At 36.0% G+C, this 22,500-nt stretch overlaps 3 protein-coding genes across 10 annotated transcripts in view; 2 read left to right on the top strand and 1 right to left on the bottom strand.

Annotated features, from left to right (window-relative positions):
- Positions 1-3,793, top strand: part of si:ch211-107m4.1 (heterogeneous nuclear ribonucleoprotein U-like protein 1) — a 17,383-nt gene extending 13,590 nt beyond the window's left edge. Inside the window, exons 10-11 of the mRNA XM_062044244.1 lie at positions 3,407-3,462; positions 3,536-3,793. Of these exons, the coding sequence (XP_061900228.1) occupies positions 3,407-3,462; positions 3,536-3,589 (110 nt within the window). The 3' untranslated portion in view covers positions 3,590-3,793. The remainder of the gene's footprint in view (positions 1-3,406; positions 3,463-3,535) is intronic.
- On the bottom strand, positions 3,249-19,069 carry nudt22 (nudix (nucleoside diphosphate linked moiety X)-type motif 22). Of its 7 annotated transcripts, XM_062044251.1 has the most exons (9): positions 18,859-19,067; positions 18,801-18,825; positions 18,648-18,708; positions 11,981-12,095; positions 11,444-11,918; positions 11,273-11,386; positions 11,082-11,179; positions 3,972-4,065; positions 3,250-3,900 (listed from the first exon to the last, which is right to left on the bottom strand). In XM_062044251.1, exons 4-9 carry the CDS (start codon positions 12,067-12,069, stop codon positions 3,799-3,801), a joined length of 972 nt encoding a protein of 323 aa, XP_061900235.1. In that variant the 5' UTR covers positions 12,070-12,095; positions 18,648-18,708; positions 18,801-18,825; positions 18,859-19,067; the 3' UTR covers positions 3,250-3,798. The 7 variants fall into 7 exon arrangements, with proteins under 7 accessions (XP_061900236.1, XP_061900235.1, XP_061900230.1 ...); XM_062044252.1 differs by lacking the exon at positions 18,801-18,825 and having other exon boundaries at positions 3,249-3,897; positions 18,648-18,800; positions 18,859-19,069; XM_062044246.1 differs by lacking the exon at positions 18,801-18,825 and having other exon boundaries at positions 18,648-18,800.
- Positions 19,070-19,514: 445 nt separating this feature from the next.
- dnajc4 (DnaJ (Hsp40) homolog, subfamily C, member 4) overlaps positions 19,515-22,500 on the top strand; it is a 30,775-nt gene continuing 27,789 nt past the window's right edge. For both annotated transcript variants that reach the window (XM_062044243.1, XM_062044242.1), the window contains exons 1-3: positions 19,515-19,609; positions 21,711-21,780; positions 21,843-21,947. In XM_062044243.1, the coding sequence (XP_061900227.1) occupies positions 21,868-21,947 (80 nt within the window). In that variant the 5' untranslated portion in view covers positions 19,515-19,609; positions 21,711-21,780; positions 21,843-21,867. The remainder of the gene's footprint in view (positions 19,610-21,710; positions 21,781-21,842; positions 21,948-22,500) is intronic.

The following is a 22,500-nucleotide window of genomic DNA, read 5'->3' as shown; positions in this document are numbered from 1 at the left end:
TTATGTTTATAAAGTCAGTAAATATGTCCCTGGACACATGAGGACTTTGAATATGACCAATGTATGATCCTGTAACTACTTGGTATCAGAGCAATACCTAAATGTGTGGCGTCACAATGTAAACAAACGCCATGGGTGGATCTACACCTGACATCCAATGTAATGATACCAAGTACAAGAGTGTATCTAGCCGATACTACTATGAATACATTGATATTTTTTATCGTAACAAAATCTTTTTTCCTTTTTAAAAAATTCATATTATATACTCATGAGGACTTTGAATATGACCAATGTATGATCCTGTAACTACTTGGTATCGGATTGATACCTAAATGTGTGGTATCATCCAAAACTAATGTAAAGTATCAAAGAAGAGAAGAATAAGTGATTATTACATTTTAACAGAAGTGTAGATAGAACATGTTGAAATAGAAAATAAGCAGATATTAACAGAAAATGAACAAGTAGATTAATAATCCGTTTTTACAGTTTGTCCCTCATAAGGTAGCCAAAATAATCGGTAGATAAATGACACAATATGTTACTGCATACGTCAGCAGACTAATTAAGAGTCTTTGTTTGTTTACTTACTACTAAAAGACAAGTTGTCTAGTATGTTCACTCTTTTACAGGGGTGTAACGGTACACAAAAATTTCGGTTCGGTACGTACCTCGGTTTAGAGGTCACGGTTCGGTTCATTTTCGGTACAGTAAGAAAACAAGATATACACTACCGTTCAAAAGTTTGGGGTCACCCAAACAATTTTGTGGAATAGCCTTCATTTCTAAGAACAAGAATAGACTGTCGAGTTTCAGATGAAAGTTCTCTTTTTCTGGCCATTTTGAGCGTTTAATTGACCCCACAAATGTGATGCTCCAGAAACTCAATCTGCTCAAAGGAAGGTCAGTTTTGTAGCTTCTGTAACGAGCTAAACTGTTTTCAGATGTGTGAACATGATTGCACAAGGGTTTTCTAATCATCAATTAGCCTTCTGAGCCAATGAGCAAACACATTGTATCCTTAGATCACTGGAGTGATAGTTGCTGGAAATGGGCCTCTATACACCTATGTAGATATTGCACCAAAAACCAGACATTTGCAGCTAGAATAGTCATTTACCACATTAGCAATGTATAGAGTGTATTTCTTTAAAGTTAAGACTAGTTTAAAGTTATCTTCATTGAAAAGTACAGTGCTTTTCCTTCAACAATAAGGACATTTCAATGTGACCCCAAACTTTTGAACGGTAGTGTACATGTTTGGGTTATTTATTTACCAAATTTGCAAAATCTTCCACCAAAAATATTTTTCTTAGTGGAATATTTGATGTGAAGTAATGGGAACCTTGGATAGGTCAATAATTCATAATAACATTGATTTTGATTCAATATTATCTTTTGAGCAATGACAGTTTGAAAGAGAGAAAAAAACAGCTTTGTTTTATTAGTTAACATTGCAACTTTTTCTAAATTACAGCTTTTTTATTTCACTTTTGTTATGTTTTTGTTTATTTTAATAGTATTTTTAGAATGTACCGTGGGCCTTTAAAACATTAGCTGTGGGCTTCAAATGGCCTCCGAGGCACACTTTTGACACTCCTGCTATAGATAATAAAAAATTAAATCTGATAAATCTATGGATAAAAAGCAGAGCCTGGCGACGCATGCGCGTTTATCATAACTCTCTCTGTCTCTGTCCCTCCCTCACCAATGCTGCTGTGCGCACAATTTGTTTTGTTTTTAACCCCTTCTTAACCCTGAACGTACATTGAAAATACATGCAACCCTAACTCAAAATGCCGGACATTTGAGGCATTTAAGAAACTCCGCCCTGACAGCTCCGCAAAAGAGGACGTGTCCGGTGAAAAGAGGACGTATGGTCAGTCTATCGTAGCCCGTTAGCTGCTAGCATGCCGTGTGTTGTGCCTCGGTGTGCATTGTTTACACCAGTGTTTTTCAACCTTTTTTGAGCCAAGGCACATTTCTTTCGTTGAAAAAATCCAGAGGCACACCACCAGCAGAAATCATTAAAAAACTAAACTCAGTTGACAGTAAAAAGACGTTGTCGCAATTGTTGGATATGACTTTAAACCATAACCAAGCATGCATCAATATAGCTCTTGTCTCAAAGTAGGTGTACTGTCACCACCTGTCACATCACGCCGTGACTTATTTAGAGTTTTTTTGCTGTTTTCCTTTGTGTAGTGTTTTAGTTCTTGTCTTGCGCACCTATTTTGGTGGCTTTGTGTCTTTTTTTGGTATTTTCCTGTAGCAGTTTCATGTCTTCCTTTGAGCGATATTTCCCGCATCTACCGGTACTTTGTTTTAGCAATCAAGAATAGTTCAGTTGTTTTCATCCTTCTTTGTGGGAACATTGTTGATTGTCTTTATAAATAGTTGATTTATATAGGCTAGTAAGGTAAAGTTTTGTACCTGACAAGTTTCGGCTATCTTGCTTCTGCAGCCTTCCTCAGATATATTATATATATTTATCCTATATAAATCAACTATTTATAAATACACATTAGTAGGCTAAATGAACCTCTTTAACATATTGTTGATTGTCATGTCAGTTTCAAATGTACATTGTGGACGCCGTCTTTGCGCCAGAGTAAGTCTTTGCTGTCGTCCAGCATTCTGTTTTTGTTTACTTTGTAGCCGGTTCAGTTTTAGTTTCGTTCTGCATAGCCTTCTCTAAGCTTCAATGCCTTTCCTTAGGGGCACTCACCTTTTGTTTACTTTTGGTTTAAGCATTAGACACCTTTTTACCTACACGCTGCCTCCCGCTGTTTCCGACATCTACAAAGCAATGAGCTACCGGCTGCCACCTACTGATAAGGAAAAGTATTACACGGTTACTCTGCCGAGCTCTAGACAGCACTGACACTCAACAACAACACATCATTTGCAGACTATAATTACTGGTTTGCAAAAAATATTTTGAACCCAAATAGGTGAAATTAGATAGTCTCCCACGGCACACCAGACTGTATCTCACGACACACTAGTGTGCCGCGGCACAGTGGTTGAAAAACACTGGTTTACACAACGTGCGTTACGCTACTTAATATGTCCATGTGGAAACTCATTCGGTACACCTCCGAACCGAACCGGAACCCCCGTACCGAGACGGTTCAATACAAATACACGTACCGTTATACCCCTACTATTTTATTTAAGGACTAAATTACAATAATAAACATATTTTTCATGTACCCTAAGATTTTTTTGTTCAAATAAAGACAGTAATGCCATTTTTTGTGGTGCCCTTTATTTAGAAAAGTATCGAAAAACATTTTGGTAGCGAAAATATCGGGACAACCCGAGTGTGAGATAATATTCACACCTTTAGTGTCACTTCCTGTCCATAATGTTGTTAAATAATGACTGTTTATCTTGTCAGGGTGGTATGACACAAGGCCGTACACGCAGCAGCCTTGGAGCCACCAGCCCACTTGTGTGAGTATATATCAACTAAGCATCATATAATATTTGATGTACTTTATTCATTTGATCTTATCTTGCATTTCAGTGGAACACAGTTTATCACGACCAGGCCATGTACTGTAACAGTGGATACTGGTAAATACAAAACAGGACATTCGGTGTGCAGGAGGACTCTAATATGCAATCAGTGTTTACTACAGTTTTTAAACAAAGTTTTTATTCCAAAAATATATTTTAATTGTACAGATTTGGAATCATGAATGCACTTTGCATAGTTGGAACACCCTGCAGAGGAGTAATAAAGCTCAGAGGTATTAAAGGGGATCTAATGTGAGGTTTCACTTTCGTTTACACGTGGGGCTTCACGGTCTGGTAGAGCAGCACGGCTCCTTTGGCGGAGGGACACAGCTCCGACCACAGCGGGCTGCTGCTGTCCAGACCCAACACCTCCTGTTGGAATGTTCCTCACTGCTTATTTGCCAAACATAAAAAAAACTAACATTTAGGCGGACGTGTCTCACCGCTGCGCTGAGGAAGACGATGTCTGTGGACTCATTGGCCTCCGCGCCGCCTTTCCAGTACAACTCTTTGACTTCAGCAGATGACAGCGAACACCTGAGGGACACGTTGAGGTACGTGAGAAAATACCAGGGAGGTATATATTTATTTTTTATATTCAAGGTTGCTATTGCTGCATTCGGGGGGGATTCGGAAATATCCCACTTGGCCTCTTAAAGTCCAACATAGACCAAAAACATGGCTGACGACGGGGACGTCATTAAAAGGGGGGTTCCTGCAAGTTTCTTACTGTCTAAAAACAGGTCAAGGGCTCGGAACATGTAGAAAACCAGTGGCGACCCTCGCCCCGTCCGTGTTTGTGAATGAGGGATCCAAGGTCCGTAATATCATGGCTTACGTGCAGTGATTTCTGAAGTTTTCTGAAGTGGTCCTGAGCACATGTGGTGATATCCTTTACACACTGATGTCGCTTTTGGATGCGGTACCGCCTGAGGGATCGAAGGCCACGGGCATTCAAATGTTATGCTTACGTCCAGATTCTCTGAACCTTTTGATGATATTACGGAGCGTAGATGGCGAAATCCCTGAATTCCTTGCAATAGCTGGTTGAGAAATGTGGAAGGACAAGGCAAAAAAAAAATAAAAAAATTGAAGTTGGTATGTTGTGTAATTCGAATACAAATTCAACTTATATTCAATTGAATACACTTTGCATCAGTACTTAGATGAGCCCGGGCCCAGCGAAGCCGGCGGCGTTTCTGGGTGTTGTTGATAAATGGCGTTGGCTCTGCATAGTAGAGTTTTGACTTGCACTTACAGATGTAGCGACCAACTGTAGTCACTGACAGTGGTTTTCTGAAGTGTTCCTGAGCCCATGTGGTGATATCCTTTACACGCTGATGTCGCTTTTTGATGCAGTACCGCCTGAGGGATCCAAGGTGCGTAATATCATGGCTTACGTGCAATGATTTCTCCAGATTCTCCGAACCTTTTGATGATATTACGGAGCAATAGCTGCTTGAGAAATGTTGTTCTTAAACAATTTGCTCAGGCATTTGTTGACAAAGTGGTGACCCTCGCCCCGTCCTTGTTTGTGAATGACTGAGCATTTCAATGAAGCTGCTTTTATACCCAATCATGGCACCCACCTGTTCCCAATTAGCCTGTTCACCTGTGGGATGTTCCAAATAAGTGTTTGATGAGCATTCCTCAACTTTCTCACTCTTTTTTGCCACTTGTGCCAGCTTTTTTTAAACATATTGCTGGCATCAAATTCCAAATGAGCTAATATTTGCAAAAAATAACAAAGTTTACCAGTTTGAACATGAAATATATTGTCTTTGCAGTCTATTCAATTGAAAATAATTTGAAAAGGATTTGCAAATCATTGTATTCTCTTTTTATTTACCATTTACACAACGTGACAACGTCACTAGTTTTGGGTTTAGTAATTGGGCGAGGGAATTAGTTTTCTGGTGTGTGCTGCAAGGATGAAGGAGAAATATTTATTTGTGCTTACTGAAAAACCAAATTTTTCATTTTCAAAACCAACATATTGTATTAATTTTTTTAATGAAAAAAAACCCAGCCTGCATATGAGGCTTGTTTTATTAGCGTCAACATTACTACTTTTTCGTGTTACATTATTATACTTACAGTATTTGCTCTTTTTATTTTATTTTTTTATTAATAGTGTGTATAATTGAGATAGGCTCCAGCACCCCCCGCGACCCTGAACGGGACAAGCGGTAGAAAATGGATGGATGTTAGATTGTGCCAAGGGATATTAAAAAATAGGATTCAAGGCTATTTGCTGAGCATGTCAGGGCATAATGTGTGTGTCAGATGGAAGGGTTCCCGATTAGGGAAAGGGCTTTACAACACAGGTGACAAACTCAAGGCCCACGGGCCAGATCTGGCCCTCCACGGCCCACAAAAGCCTGGAAATAATACCATACCAACTTTATTTATAAAGCCCTTTAAAAACAAGCACAGTTGAAGAACAAAGGGCTGTACACCACAAAGAAGTACAGGCAAAGGACAGACTAAAAAAATAAAATTTAAAACAGAGGTAAAATACACATTGAAAAAGCAAATACAAATTATTTTAAGAACAATAAAAGCAGTTAAAAAGTTAGAAACAGTTAAAAAAGTTAAAAACCGTTTAAAGTCTCATGCTGGGTCAAAAGCCAGTGAATAAAATGGGTTTTAAGAAGGGTCTTAAAGGTAGCCAAAGAAGGGGCCTGCGTCAATAAAATACCTTATATTTTCTTCCTTTACTTTATTTTCTAAAACGAAAAAAATAGTGTCCAATATTACAACAAATATTATATTATCTAACTTTTTTGGTCAAAATCCAAATAAATACTTCAATATCTATCTATTTGTCAAATTGTACACTTAAAAATGGCCAATAGATTTTACTGTATAATTTAGGGAGTTTTTTTTACAGCATATTACTGTAAGTTTGGGGGGGAAAAAAACGACCAATGTTTTGTTTTTTTTACAGTAAAATTCTGTCGACTGAGCTCTCAGTTTTATGTTTTTTGTTTTACTGTAAAATCCACGGTTGATGATTTTATGGTACCACATTTTATTATGGTAAAAAACTCGCAGCTGGAGTTGCCAAAATACAATTAAACAGCGGTACTATATTTCTATTTACAGTAATATGTTGTAAAAAATCATAATAATTTAAAAAACAACAACATATATTTTACAGTAAAATTCTGTCAACTGAGCTGTCAGTTTTATGTTTTTTGTTTTACTGTAAAATCCACGGTTGATGATTTTATGGTACCACATTTTATTATGGTAAAAAACTGGAAGCTGAGTTGCCAAAATAAAATTAAACAGCGGTACTGTATTTCTATTTACAGTAATATGTTGTAAAAAATAGTAATAAAAAAAACAAAAAACACCATATATTTTACAGTAAAATTCTGCCGACTGAGCTGTCAGTTTTTTGTTTGTTTTTTTACTGTAAAATTCACGGTTGATGATTTTATGGTACCACATTTTATTATGGTAAAAAACTGGCAGCTGGAGTTGCCAAAATACAATTAAACAGCGGTACTGTATTTCTATTTACAGTAATATGTTGTAAAAAATAATAATAATTAAAAAAACAACAACATATATTTTACAGTAAAATTCTGTCGACTGAGCTGTCAGTTTTTTGTCTGTTGTTTTACTGTAAAATCCACGGTTGATGATTTTATGGTACCACATTTTATTATGGTAAAAAACTGGAAGCTGAGTTGCCAAAATAAAATTAAACAGCGGTACTGTATTTCTATTTACAGTAATATGTTGTAAAAAATAGTCGTGAAAAAAACACCATATATTTTACAGTAAATTCTGTCGACTGAGCTGTCAGTTTTTTGTTTGTTTTTTTACTGTAAAATCCACGGTTGATGATTTTATGGTACCACATTTTATTATGGTAAAAAACTGGAAGCTGAGTTGCCAAAATAAGATTAAACAGCGGTACTGTATTTCTATTTACAGTAATATGTTGTAAAAAATAGTCATAAAAAAACACCATATATTTTACAGTAAATTCTGTCGACTGAGCTGTCAGTTTTTTGTCTGTTGTTTTACTGTAAAATCCACGGTTGATGATTTTATGGTACCACATTTTATTATGGTAAAAAACTGGAAGCTGAGTTGCCAAAATAAAATTAAACAGCGGTACTGTATTTCTATTTACAGTAATATGTTGTAAAAAATAGTCCAAAAAAACCACCATATATTTTACAGTAAATTCTGTCGACTGAGCTGTCAGTTTTTTGTTTGTTTTTTTACTGTAAAATCCACGGTTGATGATTTTATTGTACCACATTTTATTATGGTAAAAAACTGGAAGCTGAGTTACCAAAATAAAATTAAACAGCGGTACTGTATTTCTATTTACAGTAGTATGTTGTAAAAAATAATAATAATTTAAAAAAACAAACATATATTTTACAGTAAAATTCTGTCGACTGAGCTGTCAGTTTTTTGTCTGTTGTTTTACTGTAAAATCCACGGTTGATGATTTTATGGTACCACATTTTATTATGGTAAAAAACTGGAAGCTGAGTTGCCAAAATAAAATTAAACAGCGGTACTGTATTTCTATTTACAGTAATATGTTGTAAAAAATAGTAATAAAAAAAAAAGAAAACACCATATATTTTACAGTAAAATTCTGTCGACTGAGCTGTCAGTTTTTTGTTTGTTTTTTTACTGTAAAATTCACGGTTGATGATTTTATGGTACCACATTTTATTATGGTAAAAAACTGGCAGCTGGAGTTGCCAAAATACAATTACCGGTAAACAGCGGTACTGTATTTCTATTTACAGTAATATGTTGTAAAAAATAATAATAATTAAAAAAACAACATATATTTTACAGTAAAATTCTGTCGACTGAGCTGTCAGTTTTTTGTCTGTTGTTTTACTGTAAAATCCACGGTTGATGATTTTATGGTACCACATTTTATTATGGTAAAAAACTGGAAGCTGAGTTGCCAAAATAAAATTAAACAGCGGTACTGTATTTCTATTTACAGTAATATGTTGTAAAAAATAGTCCAAAAAAAACACCATATATTTTACAGTAAATTCTGTCGACTGAGCTGTCAGTTTTTTGTTTGTTTTTTTACTGTAAAATCCACGGTTGATGATTTTATTGTACCACATTTTATTATGGTAAAAAACTGGAAGCTGAGTTACCAAAATAAAATTAAACAGCGGTACTGTATTTCTATTTACAGTAGTATGTTGTAAAAAATAATAATAATTTAAAAAAACAAACATATATTTTACAGTAAAATTCTGTCGACTGAGCTGTCAGTTTTTTGTCTGTTGTTTTACTGTAAAATCCACGGTTGATGATTTTATGGTACCACATTTTATTATGGTAAAAAACTGGAAGCTGAGTTGCCAAAATAAAATTAAACAGCGGTACTGTATTTCTATTTACAGTAATATGTTGTAAAAAATAGTAATAAAAAAATAAAAAAACACCATATATTTTACAGTAAAATTCTGTCGACTGAGCTGTCAGTTTTTTGTTTGTTTTTTTACTGTAAAATTCACGGTTGATGATTTTATGGTACCACATTTTATTATGGTAAAAAACTGGCAGCTGGAGTTGCCAAAATACAATTACCGGTAAACAGCGGTACTGTATTTCTATTTACAGTAATATGTTGTAAAAAATAATAATAATTAAAAAAACAACAACATATATTTTACAGTAAAATTCTGTCGACTGAGCTGTCAGTTTTTTGTCTGTTGTTTTACTGTAAAATCCACGGTTGATGATTTTATGGTACCACATTTTATTATGGGAAAAAACTGGAAGCTGAGTTGCCAAAATAAAATTAAACAGCGGTGCTGTATTTCTATTTACAGTAATATGTTGTAAAAAATAGTCATTAAAAAACACCATATATTTTACAGTAAATTCTGTCGACTGAGCTGTCAGTTTTTTGTTTGTTTTTCTACTGTAAAATCCACGGTTGATGATTTTATGGTACCACATTTTATTATGGTAAAAAACTGGAAGCTGAGTTGCCAAAATAAAATTAAACAGCGGTACTGTATTTCTATTTACAGTAATATGTTGTAAAAAATAGTCAAAAAAAACCACCATATATTTTACAGTAAATTCTGTCGACTGAGCTGTCAGTTTTTTGTTTGTTTTTTTACTGTAAAATCCACGGTTGATGATTTTATGGTACCACATTTTATTATGGTAAAAAACTGGAAGCTGAGTTGCCAAAATAAAATTAAACATCGGTACTGTATTTCTATTTACAGTAGTATGTTGTAAAAAATAATAATAATTTAAAAAAACAAACATATATTTTACAGTAAAATTCTGTCGACTGAGCTGTCAGTTTTTTGTCTGTTGTTTTACTGTAAAATCCACGGTTGATGATTTTATGGCACCACATTTTATTATGGTAAAAAACTGGAAGCTGAGTTGCCAAAATAAAATTAAACAGCGGTACTGTATTTCAATTTACAGTAATATGTTGTAAAAAATAGTCGTGAAAAAAACACCATATATTTTACAGTAAATTCTGTCGACTGAGCTGTCAGTTTTTTGTTTGTTTTTTTACTGTAAAATCCACGGTTGATGATTTTATGGTACCACATTTTATTATGGTAAAAAACTGGAAGCTGAGTTACCAAAATAAAATTAAACAGCGGTACTGTATTTCTATTTACAGTAGTATGTTGTAAAAAATAATAATAATTTAAAAAAACAAACATATATTTTACAGTAAAATTCTGTCGACTGAGCTGTCAGTTTTTTGTCTTTTGTTTTACTGTAAAATCCACGGTTGATGATTTTATGGTACCACATTTTATTATGGTAAAAAACTGGCAGCTGAGTTGCCAAAATAAAATTAAACAGCGGTACTGTATTTCTATTTACAGTAATATGTTGTAAAAAATAGTCATAAAAAAACACCATATATTTTACAGTAAATTCTGTCGACTGAGCTGTCAGTTTTTTGTTTGTTTTTTTACTGTGAAATCCACGGTTGATGATTTTATGGTACCACATTTTATTATGGTAAAAAACTGGCAGCTGAGTTGCCAAAATAAAAGTAAACAGCGGTACTGTATTTCTATTTACAATAATATGTTGTAAAAAATAATAATAATTAAAAAAACCATCATATTTTACAGTAAAAGTCTGGCAATTTTGGATTTTACCAGTTTTTTTTGGTAAAAAACTGGTAAAATCCAACATTTTTTACTCTTTACATTAATTTTTTTGCTGTTTTTATCTGCCACACGTAGAAAGCGGGTCCTTGAAAATAATGCATACATTAAACCGGTCTCTGGTAGAAAAAAGGTTGGGGAACCCTGCTCTGAATGTCAGCATTTATCATCCATCCATCCATTTTTCTACAGCTTGTCCCTCTGGTTACCTTATTTAGTTATGAGGTGGAAAAGGTTATTGTCTAGTTATAATGGGTCATGTGATATATATGAATACTAAACATGTGATGTCGTCAGCCATGTTTTTTGCTTCCTTTTGACCAAAACCTTTTGGAATTTCCAACTTTCCCATCCTCCTAGAAGTGTCGAAAGGAGACAAACCTGACGTGGAACTCTATGCTCGGTCTCCCAGCGCTGCTGTGGTTGAGGGCCAAGCCCATTAGCAGAGGCTCTCCGAGGGAACTCAGAGGAACGTTCACCTGGAGATAAAAAAGTGTCTATTTAGTCTTGAGAAGATCCCTGCAATCCACAGGAGAGCGCGATAAAACCTCCGCAGTTTGACGAGGACTTACCTCGTCTCTAATCTCGGCACACACGGATAAGAAAAGCTCGGAGACGACCGCTTCCGGACTCTTCTCCAGCAGGGTCATGTTGATGTTCTCCTCACTCAGACTCTGGCACACCGCCTGAGGATGAGCAGTTGAGGCAACACCGACGCACCAAGAACTATCACAAGACCTTACCTTTGGTTCTGGGTGACCACCAGGAATGTCCAGCTTCCCGCCCGCCTCCGCTACCTTCTGGCTGCGCCTGATCAGCACCACCTGCCTGTCGTCGGTGCACATAACGGCGCCCACGCCTAGAGGGTGGGCCAACAGGGCTTGGCGGCTGCTGAAGTCCGCCTCGCCGCGTCTACAGAGCTCCGCCACTTGCCAGGACCAGTTGGTACCCAGGTAGTCCTTGTAGGACGTGAGTCCGACTCGCAGAGTCAGCACCGGTGCTGGCTCACTGGCGGTCCTCTCACCCCCTGCTGAGTCTTGGCAGGACGGAGTGCGACATGAGGACTCTGCGGCAGACGGCAGACCGGGAGGTGGCGCCAGGTGAAAGGAGTGCAGCCTGAATTTGGCGCCGTTGAAAAGCCAGGGCTCCTTGGACACCCGCGCCGTCCACACCTCCTCGATGTGACGTTCAAGAGCTGCGTCCGACTGACGGTTGAACCTGCAAGTTCACATTCCAGCACCTCACCCATAGAAACATTCCTTCATGCTGGGTCATCCTACCTTTCAGAGAGCTCCACCTGCACCTGGGACTGCTGCAGACCTCGCCAGGGTCCACAGTGCAGCAGCAGAGACACCTCAGGGTCCATCATCTACTGTATGTAGGTGCTCATCATTACTACAACACACAACGCTTTGTTTATTATATACAAACTTAAAGGGGGACTGCACTTTTTTTTATGTGGCCTGTCATTCACAATCATTATGAAAGACAAGTCTTTTTTTATTTGGATGTTAAAGATGATACTGTTGTAGCCTTCAAAGTCTCTAAAACAACTTCAAAACCCTCCATCAACGTTTTATATACACACTGCAAGCATATATACAATGTAGTAACAGACACCTTCATAACAATATGTAATATGTACAATATACACACTGCAAGTATATATATAATGTAGTAACAGACACCTTCATAACAATATGTAATATGTACAATATACACACTGCAAGCATATATACAATGTAGTAACAGACACCTTCATAACAATATGTAATATGTACAATATACACACTGCAAGTATATATACAATGTAGTAACAGACACCTTCATAACAATATGTAATATGTACAATATACACACTGCAAGTATATATATATAATGTAGTAACAGACACCTTCATAACAATATGTAATATGTACAATATACACACTGCAAGTATATATATAATGTAGTAACAGACACCTTCATAACAATATGTAATATGTACAATATACACACAGCAAGTATATATATAATGTAGTAACAGACACCTTCATAACAATATGTAATATGTACAATATACACACTGCAAGTATATATATAATGTAGTAACAGACAGCTTCATAACAATATGTAATATGTACAATATACACACTGCAAGTATATATATAATATAGTAACAGACACCTTCATAACAATATGTAATATGTACAATATACACACTGCAAGTATATAAATATAATGTAGTAACAGACACCTTCATAAAAATATGTAATATGTACAATATACACACTGCAAGTATATGTATAATGTAGTAACAGACACCTTCATAACAATATGTAATATGTGCAATATACACACTGCAAGTATATATATAATGTAGTAACAGACACCTTCATAACAATATGTAATATGTACAATATACACACTGCAAGTATATATAATGTAGTAACAGACACCTTCATAACAATATGTATTATGTACAATATACACACTGCAAGTATATATATAATGTAGTAACAGACACCTTCAAAACAATATGTAATATGTACAATATACACACTGCAAGTATATATATAATGTAGTAACAGACACCTTCATAACAATATGTAATATGTACAATATACACACTGCAAGTATATATATATAATGTAGTAACAGACACCTTCATAACAATATGTAATATGTACAATATACACACTGCAAGTATATATATATAATGTAGTAACAGACACCTTCATAACAATATGTAATATTTACAATATACACACTGCAAGTATATATATAATGTAGTAACAGACACCTTCATAACAATATGTAATATGTACAATATACACACTGCAAGTATATATATAATGTAGTAACAGACACCTTCATAACAATATGTAATATGTACAATATACACACTGCAAGTATATATATATAATGTAGTAACAGACACCTTCATAACAATATGTAATATGTACAATATACACACTGCAAGTATATATATATAATGTAGTAACAGACACCTTCATAACAATATGTAATATGTACAATATACACACTGCAAGTATATATACAATGTAGTAACAGACACCTTCATAACAATATGTAATATGTACAATATACACACTGCAAGTATATATATAATGTAGTAACAGACACCTTCATAACAATATGTAATATGTACAATATACACACTGCAAGTATATATAATGTAGTAACAGACCCCTTCATAACAATATGTAATATGTACAATATACACACTGCAAGTATATATATAATGTAGTAACAGACACCTTCAAAACAATATGTAATATGTACAATATACACACTGCAAGTATATATATAATGTAGTAACAGACACCTTCATAACAATATGTAATATGTACAACATACACACTGCAAGTATATGTATAATGTAGTAACAGACACCTTCATAACAATATGTAATATGTACAATATACACACTGCAAGTATATATATAATGTAGTAACAGACACCTTCATAACAATATGTAATATGTACAATATACACACTGCAAGTATATGTATAATGTAGTAACAGACACCTTCATAACAATATGTAATATGTACAATATACACACTGCAAGTATATGTATAATGTAGTAACAGACACCTTCATAACAATATGTAATATGTACAATATACACACTGCAAGTATATATATAATGTAGTAACAGACACCTTCATAACAATATGTAATATGTACAATATACACACTGCAAGTATATATATAATATAGTAACAGACACCTTCATAACAATATGTAATATGTACAATATACACACTGCAAGTATATATATAATGTAGTAACAGACACCTTCATAACAATATGTAATATGTACAATATACACACTGCAAGTATATATAATGTAGTAACAGACACCTTCATAACAATATGTAATATGTACAATATACACACTGCAAGTATATATATAATGTATTAACAGACACCTTCATAACAGTATGTGATAGGTTCAATATTTACCATATTTTGGTTATTTTAATCAACAGTGGGACTTCCTTCCCTGGCGCATTTATGTGTAAGTACGCTAGAAAAAGAGTTCCTCAGTGTTCGCTCTTACAATAACAATGTCGCTACAGTTTGGTTATTAATAGGTAACGGAACGCAAATGAAGTATTGTCGGCAGTTTTTGGATGCATTTTTAAAGTGATTTAGAGCAGGGGTGTCAAACGTACGGCCCGCAAACAGGTTTTATCCGGCCTGCGGGATGAGTTTGCCAAGTATGAAAATGAGCGGAAATTTTTTAAAGGAAAAATGATTAAATGTGTCCACTAGATGTCGCAATAGCAATTCTTTGTATCTTTGTAGACGATGCTACATATGAAAAAAATATATATGTTAGTGCACCAGTCGAGGAAAATGAGCAAACTACATAAATAACATTCTGTAATTTGATTTTGATATTACTTTTTGATCTTGATGGATTGAAAATGAACACCAATGAGTTGACTAATGAACATTATCACATCATTTATTCAGAAAGTATAAATAATGACAAATAAAGATGGAATACTATTAACCGCATCATGTAAGTGTAAAAAAAAAAAAAAAAACACCCAACATTATGATTTGTACTAGAGATGTCCGATAATATCGGACTGCCGATATTATTGGCCGATAAATGCTTTAAAATGTAATATCGAAAATTATCGGTATTGGTTTCAAAAAGAAAAATGTATAACTTTTTAAAACCCCGCTGTGTACACGGACGTAGGGAGAAGTACAGAGCGCCAATAAACCTTAAAGGCACTGCCTTTGCGTGCCGGCCCAATCACATATCTACGACTTTTCACACACACAAGTGAATGCAAGGCATACTTGGTCAACAGCCATACAGGTCACACTGAGGGTGACCGTATAAACAACTTTAACACTGTTACAAATATGCGCCACACTGTGAACCCACACCAAACAAGAATGACAAACACATTTCGGGAGAACATCCGCACCGTAACACAACATAAACACAACAGAACAAATACCCAGAACCCCTTGCAGCACTAACTCTTCCGGGACGCTACAATATACACCCCCCGCTAGCTCCCCCCCATCCCGCCCACCTCAACCTCCTCATGCTCTCTCAGGGAGAGCATGTCCCAAATTCCAAGCTGCTGTTTTGAGGCATGTTAAAAAAAAAAGAAGCACTTTTTGACATCAATAATAAATATGGCAGTGCCACGTTGGCATTTTTTTTCCATAACTTGAGTTGATTTATTTTGGAAAATATTGTTACATTGTTTAATGCATCCAGCGGCATCACAACAAAATCAGGCATAATACCGTATTTTTCGGACTATAAGTCGCATTTTTTTTCATAGTTTGGCGGGGGTGCGACTTATGTGTGAAATTATTAACACATTACCGTAAAATATCAAATAATATTATTTAGCTCATTCACGTAAGAGACTAGACGTATAAGATTTCATGGGATTTAGCGATTAGGATTGACAGATTGTTTGGTAAACGTATAGCATGTTCTATATGTTATAGTTATTTAAATGACTCTTACCATATGTTACGTTAACATACCAGACACGTTCTCAGTTGGTTATAAAACTTACACCAGGGATGTCCAAAGTGCGGCCCGGGGGCCATTTGCGGCCCGCAGCTACACATTCTGCAAAAATTGCAAAATAGATAGTATTGCAATAATTAAAAAAAGCATTTAAACAAGTGGAATGAGGTGAAATCTAACGAGAACAAGTTGCAATGTTGACACAAAGCTGCCATGCAGGCTGTTTTTTTTATTTTGTCTTTCTTTATTTTTATTTTTTTTGCCATTGCTCAAAAAAAAAAAGACAAAAAATCTATGTTATAATCAATTATTGACCTATTCAAGGCTCCAATTACTTAAAAAATGTCACTTTAAAATGTTTTATGTGGAAAAAAATGTTGCATATATTGTGTGGTTGCCATACAAAAACATCAAAGTTTTTTTTGACAAAAGAGCATAAAAACAAACAAAATAATAGTTCATACGTAAAATCGACAGACATATCTGAAGTTGATCTCGTAACTTAAGTGTTGAAAGTTTTTAAAAAAATAATAAAAATGTATCACTTTATGAGTGGGGGACCTTTTGGATCCCAAATTTATTTAGTGGGATTTTATTAATATTTTCACTGTGATTACTCAAAAATATTAAAGAATTAAAATCAATGGTGACCTGCATGATTGATCTTTTAGAGCTCTAACTACTAAACACTGCATATTTCCAGTTTTGCTATAAAAAACAAAGTTGTCTTTGACAGAAAATCAACCTGAAGTTGATATAGAGATTTACTGTAAGCGTTAAATAAAAAATAATAATAATAATTTGACTTATTTTTAACGTTTTAATGACTGAGACCCTTTATGGTCCCCGGGAGCCCTAAAGGTTAAAAAAAAAAATCCATATATTTTGTTATGGTTTGAAAATGAAAAATATCAAAATGGCCCCCGCATGTTTAAATTTTTCCGTGTGCGGCCCTCAGTGGAAAAAGTTTGGACACCCTTGACGTACACTTATTCAGCCTGTTGTTCACTATTCTTTATTTATTTTAAATTGCCTTTCAAATGTCTATTCTTGGTGTTGGGTTTTATCAAATAAATTTACCCCAAAAATGCGACTTACACTACCGTTCAAAAGTTTGGGGTCACCCAAACAATTTTGTGGAATAGACTTCATTTCTAAGAACAAGAATAGACTGTCGAGTTTCAGATGACAGTTCTCTTTTTCTGGCCATTTTGAGCGTTTGATTGACCCCACAAATGTGATGCTCCAGAAACTCAATCTGCTCACATTAAGGTCAGTTTTGTAGCTTCTGTAACGAGCTAAACTGTTTTCAGATGTGTGAACATGATTGCACAAGGGTTTTTTAATCATCAATTAGCCTTCTGAGCCAATGAGCAAACACATTGTACCATTAGAACACTGGAGTGATAGTTGCTGGAAATGGGCCTCTATACACCTATGTAGATATTGCACCAAAAACCAGACATTTGCAGCTAGAATAGTCATTTACCACATTAGCAATGTATAGAGTGTATTTCTTTAAAGTTAAGACTAGTTTAAAGTTATCTTCATTGAAAAGTACAGTGCTTTTCCTTCAAAAATAAGGACATTTTAATGTGACCCCAAACTTTTGAACGGTAGTGTATACTCCAGTGCGACTTATATATGTTTTTTTTCCTTCTTTAATATGCATTTTCGGCAGGTGCGACTTATACTCGGAAAAATACGGTAATGTGTTAATTCCACAGGTTCGGTTGATATCGGTATCGGTAATTAAGAGTTGGACAATATCGGATATCGGGAAAAAAGCCATTATCGGACATCTCTAATTTGTACATTTTCAGAATGTGCTTGTTCTATTTTTAAGCAAAGAAAACAATCTGAAGTTGTCTTTATTTTTAAGTTATCGCGCCGTGATTTTAACACTTGGGAGTAGATTTTTCTCCATCTAAAATGAGTTTGACACCCCTGATTTAGAGGCAGAATTGATTGCTCCCCTTAGCTGCATTGCTCGTCACATAGAACGAGACGATTTAACATGTTAAAATACAAAAAAAAACAAAAAAAACTTTTGTTTTCTTGTCTCTCATGATTGTGAACAATAGGCAAAATCCCCCCCCCCCCCCCCCAAAAAAGTGCAGTTCCCCTTTAAGAAGTCATCAAGGAGGTCCAAAGTGCACATTTATTGCTATTACAAGCTTTATCAGATAATATTTTACAATCTTAAAAACATTATGTGTATAGCAAGACAGTATAAATGACTGTATATTAGTCTTTGTGCAAATGTATAAAAACAGACTGTACACAAAATGGATGTAAATTCATTCTAAATACTGGTCATTTAATTGTGACATTCAAATACCACGTTATTAATAAGGTCAGACTATGTTTGTGTATAACTTTAAAGATTATAAACGGTCTTGAATGACAGGAATACTACTCACCTGTATGGAGAGTCACCTGTATGGAGAGTCAGCCTGTATGTCACCTGTATGGAGAGTCAGCCTGTATGTCACCTGTATGGAGAAGCCTGTATGTCACCTGTATGGAGAGTCAGCCTGTATGTCACCTGTATGGAGAGTCAGCCTGTATGTCACCTGTATGGAGAAGCCTGTATGTCACCTGTATGGAGAGTCATCCTGTATGGAGACTCACCTGTATCTTGCTTTCTCTTCCGCGAAAGGGCAGGGAGCGTTCCTCAACAGAGAGTTAAACAAAATAAACCAGGAGGGAAGAGGAAGTAAATACTATTTACAAAATAACTTCCCTGATTCCTGGTTGGTGGAAACAATTTAGTTAAAAAAAAAAAAAAAACATTCACAGAGCTTTTTTTTTTTGTTGCGCCGTTGTATCCTATTGACAGGCTGAGATTTTGCGACAGTCCTAACACGTTGACGATTTCCCTATGAAGGAAAGCGATGCTATTGGTTGACATAGACACGTGACCGTACCATTTTGTTATTGAAACTATTGTTGATTTTTGGCCAGTGTAGTTGTCTTATTACATATATACATTTTTAAATTCGTCTACAAACAAGGTATTCGCGTTTGGTGGCAGACACGTGTCAAGCTATATAGACTAAAAGCGTGTAGTGTGTGTGTGTGCGTGTGTGTGTGTGTGTGCGTCAAGTGCCAATATTCAATCTGGTTCCGGTGTAATAAAACATATTCCAAAGTGAATGGTGAAACAAATTGACTCAAAACATGTGATCATTTCGCAACAATTCATGGGTGAGAAGTTATTCTGAAGCATTTTACGGTACTTTTTTTGTCAAAACCGGAATGACCAGATAACATTCTTGTGCTGTATTTTGAAGGCGTCGTTATTCCCATTTCCGGTCCGAGTGACACTTGCCAACGGCGTTTACGCAACTTCACAGAAACTTATGAAACCCAGTCATTTTTGGTAGGTATATTTTCCGTCAACATTACCGCCTTTGTTGAAAGTTCAAGCAGACTAATGTCTTTTTTGTCACGCTTTGTTTGCAATTTGTTCGTATTGTAGTTAGCGTGCGTTGACCGGCGTTCGAGTGCTTAATGCTAACCCCAGCTAGCATTGTTTTTTTTTTTTGGCGACTTATATCCATCCATTTTTCTACCGCTTGTCCCTTTTAGGGTCGCGGGGGGTGCTGTATAGTCAACATAGTGGTTGAATGTTATGATGACGTCATTGATGAATGCAGTGTTTTTCAACCTTTTTTGAACCAAGGCACATTTTTTGGGTTGAAAAAATGCGGAGACACACCACCAGCAGAAATCATTAAAAAACGAAACTCAGTTGACAGTAAAAAGTCGTTGTCGCAATTGTTGGATATGACTTCACTATAGCTCTTGTCTCAAAGTAGGTGTACTGTCACCACCTGTCACATCACACCCTGATTATTTTGAGTTTTTTTGCTGTTTTCCTGTGTGTAGTGTTTTACTTCTTGTCTTGCGCTCCTATTTTGGTGGCTTTTTCTCTTTTTTTTGTAGTTTCCTGTAGCAGTTTCATGTCTTCCTTTCAGCGATATTTCCTGCATCTACTTTGTTTTAGCAATCAATAAGATTTTAGTTGTCTGTATCCTTCTTTGTGGGGACATTGTCGATTGTCACGTCATGTTCGGATGTACATTGTGGACGCCGTCTTTGCTCCGCAGTAAGTCTTTGCTGTCGTCCAGCATTCTGTTTCATTTACTTTGTAGCCAGTTCAGTTTTAGTTTCGTTCTGCATAGCCTTCCTTAATATTCAATGCCTTTTCTTAGGTGCACTCACCTTTTGTTTATTTTTGGTTTAAGCATTAGACACAATTTTACCTGCACTCTGCCTCCCGCTGTTTCCGACATCTACAAAGCAATTAGCTACCGGCTGCCACCTACTGATATGGAAGAGTATTACACGGTTACTCTGCCGAGCTCTAGACCAGTGTTTTTCAACCACTGTGCCGCGGTGAGATATTGTCTGGTGTGCCGTGGGAAAATTTGCAACTTCACCTAATTGGTCCCAAAAAATATTTTTTTGCAAATCAATCATTATAATCTGCAAATAATATGCCGTTAACGAGTGTCTGTGCTGTGTAGAGCTCGGCAGGTTAACCATGTAATACTCCACGTCAGTAGGTGGCAGCAGGTAGTTCATTGCTTTATAGAAGTCGGAACGCGTCGAGGATGGTTTGTTGTGATCCCAATATGCAAAGCACAACGGCGTGCAGGTAAAATGGTATGCAATGATTAAACCAAAAATTAACAAAAGGGAAAGGAAAAGGCACTGAAGCTTAGGGATGGCTATGCAAAACGAAAGCAAAACTGAACTTGCGACAAGGTAAACAAAAACAGAATGCTGGACGACAGCAAAGACTTACAGCGTGTGGAGCGGAGATGGCGTCCACAAAGTACATCCGTACATGACATGACAATCAACAATGTCCCCACAAAGAAGGATAGCGTACCCACAACTTAAAATAGTCTCGATTGCTAACACAAAGCAGGTCAGGCAATAGCACTCAAAGGAAGGCGTGAAGCTACGACAGGAAAACAAACAACAAAACAGGAAAAGTCACCAAAATAACAGCGCAAGACAGGAACTAAAGCACTTCACACAGGAAAACAACAACAGACTCAAAATAAGGCACGACGACCTGGTGGAGTTTCATGTTTGAACCTTTTCTGCTGGTGGTGTGCCTCCATATTTTCTTTATTAAAAAAATGTGCCTTGGCTCAAAAAAGGTTGAAAAACACTGCTCTAGACAACACCGACACTCAACAACAACACATCATTCGCAGACTATAATTACTGGTTTGCAAAAAATATTTGTAACCCAAATAGGTGAAATTAGACAATCCCCCACGGCACAGTGGTTGAAAAACACTGGATTAATGAACCCCGCTGCCACATGCCTGTGATGTAAAAGTCACGTTGTACCATTCTTGTTTACACAGTAGGCTTTTTCAATGGCAAATTCATTTGTTTTTGTTCTTATTGCTGCCTTATTATCTTCTCTAAATGACAATCTCACTCTTTATGGTCCTCAGACCGAGTCACCAGATGGCCCACCGTTGCTGACGTCATCAACATTGTGCCCTGTCCATGTATCTAAACAAGGTAACCTTCTTGGCAGTACAGTTACACAACTGCAATCAACACATGGTTTCTTTCCCCAAAAGAAAGAGCTGCGGGTATCTCGTCGCCATGCAGTTGGAGGCGCAGCTTCGTCTCTGTCAGACTTGCCTGAGGTGCTGCAAGAGTGGACTGCGTCTGTTCTCACAGAGGTAATGTTTATAAATATACTCCCGCTCCACCTGTTTGGTCAACATGTTCCAAACCACCGGGTTAAGCCAACACCGATGCAAAAGACAAAAGGTGGACAACAGACCCGACCTCCCGACGCTCCGTCACAAGGCCGCCACGATGCATGCCCACACACAATTCTATTATTACCTCAGTCAGTCTGTTAGTTTGTTACTTAGTCAGCAACACAGCTCTCAAAGGTAGGGGAGGGGTTAATGATACTGCTAAAGAACAAATTAATACATTTTGGAGGTTATTTTTTTTAAAAGGATACTTTACTATTGCGGGACAGATAAAATTATGTTTGACACCTCTGATATAACCCAACTAACAGTGTCAATTAAAGAAGAAAGTAGTTTTAAAGGCCTACTAAAACCCACTACTACCGAACACGCAGTCTGATAGTTTATAAATCAATGATGAAATCTTAACATTGCAACACATGCCAATACGGCCGGGTTAACTTATAAAGTGCAATTTTAAATTTCCCGCTAAACTTCCGGTTGAAAAACTCCTTTGGATGATGACGTATGC

The sequence above is a fragment of the Entelurus aequoreus genome, linkage group LG04 (genome assembly GCF_033978785.1).
Source record: "Entelurus aequoreus isolate RoL-2023_Sb linkage group LG04, RoL_Eaeq_v1.1, whole genome shotgun sequence".
Lineage (NCBI taxonomy): Eukaryota > Metazoa > Chordata > Actinopteri > Syngnathiformes > Syngnathidae > Entelurus > Entelurus aequoreus.
The sequence above is the reverse complement of the archived record's forward strand: the minus strand, read 5'-3'. Positions and strand labels throughout refer to the sequence as shown.

What these genes read in the sequence shown, in the direction of transcription:
- nudt22 (XM_062044251.1), bottom strand. Translation starts at nt 12,069, where the DNA reads ATGATGGACCCTGAGGTGTCTCTGCTGCTGCACTGTGGACCCTGGCGA. An exon ending in GTGGTCACCCAGAACCAAAG is followed by an intron (nt 11,387 to 11,443) that starts GTAAGGTCTTGT and finishes GCTCATCCTCAG; the next exon opens with GCGGTGTGCCAGAGTCTGAG. An exon ending in AGCATAGAGTTCCACGTCAG is followed by an intron (nt 4,066 to 11,081) that starts GTTTGTCTCCTT and finishes CGTGTCCCTCAG; the next exon opens with GTGTTCGCTGTCATCTGCTG.